This window comes from Bidens hawaiensis, unplaced genomic scaffold (genome assembly GCF_021521415.1).
Source record: "Bidens hawaiensis isolate Kalapana, Puna unplaced genomic scaffold, B.hawaiensis_p1.1 tig00023225_1, whole genome shotgun sequence".
NCBI classification, from domain to species: domain Eukaryota; kingdom Viridiplantae; phylum Streptophyta; class Magnoliopsida; order Asterales; family Asteraceae; genus Bidens; species Bidens hawaiensis.
In genome coordinates, this window is record NW_027505032.1 from 73,513 (window position 1) to 76,008 (window position 2,496).

General features: G+C 39.2%; 1 protein-coding gene across 1 annotated transcript; it reads left to right on the plus strand.

The window, feature by feature from the left end:
* The first annotated feature begins 1,285 nt into the window (after positions 1–1,285).
* LOC143609994 (uncharacterized) lies at positions 1,286–1,970 on the plus strand. The gene has a single exon (XM_077084600.1). The coding sequence runs from the start codon at positions 1,286–1,288 to the stop codon at positions 1,955–1,957; it is 672 nt and encodes a 223-aa protein (XP_076940715.1). The 3' UTR covers positions 1,958–1,970.
* The last annotated feature ends 526 nt before the right edge of the window (positions 1,971–2,496 follow it).

The window sequence follows — 2,496 nt, forward strand, 5'->3', positions numbered from 1 at the left end:
TATTGCCAACAAAAATAAAAGATATGAAACGATCTCACCGGGATTTTAGCAAGTCACCAATATTGAAACCGGGACGAGACACCGTGAGCTAACGAGAATAAGCTAGAAACGTGACACGATCTACAACCCTTGAGTTTCGGCGGCGGCGGCGTTGAGCGGCGGCGACGGCGGAGCTCCGGCGACGTGTTACGGTGGCGGCAGAGGGTGAATCAGCTAAGATCCTTCAATGATAACACCTCGCAGCAACCCAGCAACCTCCACAGAGCCTTAATCGTTTTTCCGGCGGCGGCAGTTAACAACAGTAGCCGGAAACAACAGTACAGCGAGAATAATGAGCTGCGGTGGTGTTATGGAAGTGTTGGAGAGCTCCGGTAAGGGTTAATAGGGCTGTTGTTACCAGATCTTGAAGAAGGAGCTTCGTATCGTCAGTGGCCGGACGGAATTGGGGTTAATTTGTTTGAGCCCAAAATCGCACCCAGGTTTTTAAATGTATCAAAACAGAATGGTGGTTTAATTGTGTAGAGAAGCAGATGATGGTTTAATTGTGTAGAGAAGCAGATGATGGTTTGTGATGAAGAAGCAGGTCAGTAGGCTTTATAAATATAAAAAATATCTACTACTGTTTAATCATTCACTTGTTCAACTGTTAAAAAAGATTAATATTCCCACATGTTATAAGAGAAATATATATTTTTGTTCCTTTTGGTGCATGGAACACGTAACTTTCTAGAAATGATGGTTTATTGAATTTGATTAAGTAATATTTTAGTCAAACTTCTTTTTTTTTTATAAAAAAGTACTTCTATCGTTTATAAAAAATGCCAACTATTACAATAAAGTGACATGTAGTCGGGCAACAAGTTACACCGTAACCCCATAGTAAAACCGGTCTTACTAAACCAAAGCTTTGGGTCTTAGGGGTCGAATGCACGACCCGTTAAACCACATTCAGAAACTTCACAGCCTTTAAGGCTAAGAAACCAAATGTATCGAAATCGGAAGGGATAACTATGAGTCGATTCTCAAAACAGTTTTCTTGTAGTTAACAACTTTGTTTGTTTTCCTTAGCTAACCCGCAACAAAGCGTATGTGTGTAATTATTTTCAATATTTTTATATAAAAAATTATATTACTATTTTTTATTATTTTTATAATATTACAAAAAGCATAAGAAAAAGGCGGCTGATGACTGTGACTGACACCTCCTTCCTACCACTTTCCTCCACCGTATATCTTCATATAAACCCTCCAACCCTCCATTAACGCCACCAATCAACCGCCAGCCATGCCTCCAACTTCCGACTTCAACTTCAACTTCAACTTCGACAGCACCAACTCTTCCCCTTACGCCACCGCACCTTCAACCCCTAAATTATTACTCCCCAAAGAAGATATTCATGACATGGATTTTGCTTTTGATTTCAGTGGCCAGTTGGAACCACCGTCAATATCCGACGCCGACGAGTTGTTCCACGGCGGAAAGATCAAACCCTCGGACCCACTAACTCCACCACCGTCAAAGTTATCTCCGGTTAGAAATAACACAATAAATTTAAAATCGAACTTCTCAGAGGCATTACGTCGAACACCTAACGTGCAAACCCAAAACCCACCTCCACAAACTCAAATTCAAACGCAAAACCAATCGTCTCTGATGGGTTTCACGTGGTACAATAAATGGAACCTGAAGAACCTGTTGTTGTTCAGGAGCACGTCGGAAGGAAGTGCGGCGAAGATAACGAAAGAAGACTTAAAAGCTTCGAGCTTTAGAAGCTGTGATGGAGGTGGGTCAGTGAGGAGGATGAAGAGGAAGATGTCGGCCCATGAAATGCATTACACGGCGAATAGGGCGGTGGCGGAAGAGAGGCGACGGAAGACTTCCTTGCCGTACAAGTCAGGGTTACTTGTTTGCTTGGGGTTCAGTCATGATCTTCGCGAAGTTTCTCGGAGAAGATGAATGAATTTTGAAGTTTACTTGAAGCGTCAAAATTAGTATACAACGGCTTACATCCTGTTTTTCAGGCGGGCTTATTCGTTAGTACCTTTTTCTTTTAATGTAATTAGTGAATTGTTTAGTTGTTATGTAATTTCTCAAAGATTGTTTTTGACTTCTGATTATTGTTTGTTTTGTAGAGTTTAATAAAAGTCGTTATTCGTGCAAGATATATTTTATTTCTGAACTAAAAGTTTAAGAAATATAGGACTTTGTCATTTTAATAATGATAACTTAAATCCGAATTTAAGAAAAGTAAAATAGATTGACATACACATTTTGGATTTCGTAGGCAGTGAATTTGGACAATAAGGAAAAATAATTCAGAATAGATTATAGGGTAAACATATTTTCGGGGCTAATTAATGGGTTGTAGGTTTACTGGTTGAATTGTATGATAAGAACTAATTGGGTTTTTATTTGTGTCAAAAAAAAAAAATCAACGGTAAGTTATACACACTTAAATTTGTATAACCCTAACACTTTCGTTAAACTCATCTATC

Coding starts and splice junctions, on each gene's coding strand:
- LOC143609994 (XM_077084600.1), top strand. CDS start 1,286: ATGCCTCCAACTTCCGACTTCAACTTCAACTTCAACTTCGACAGCACC.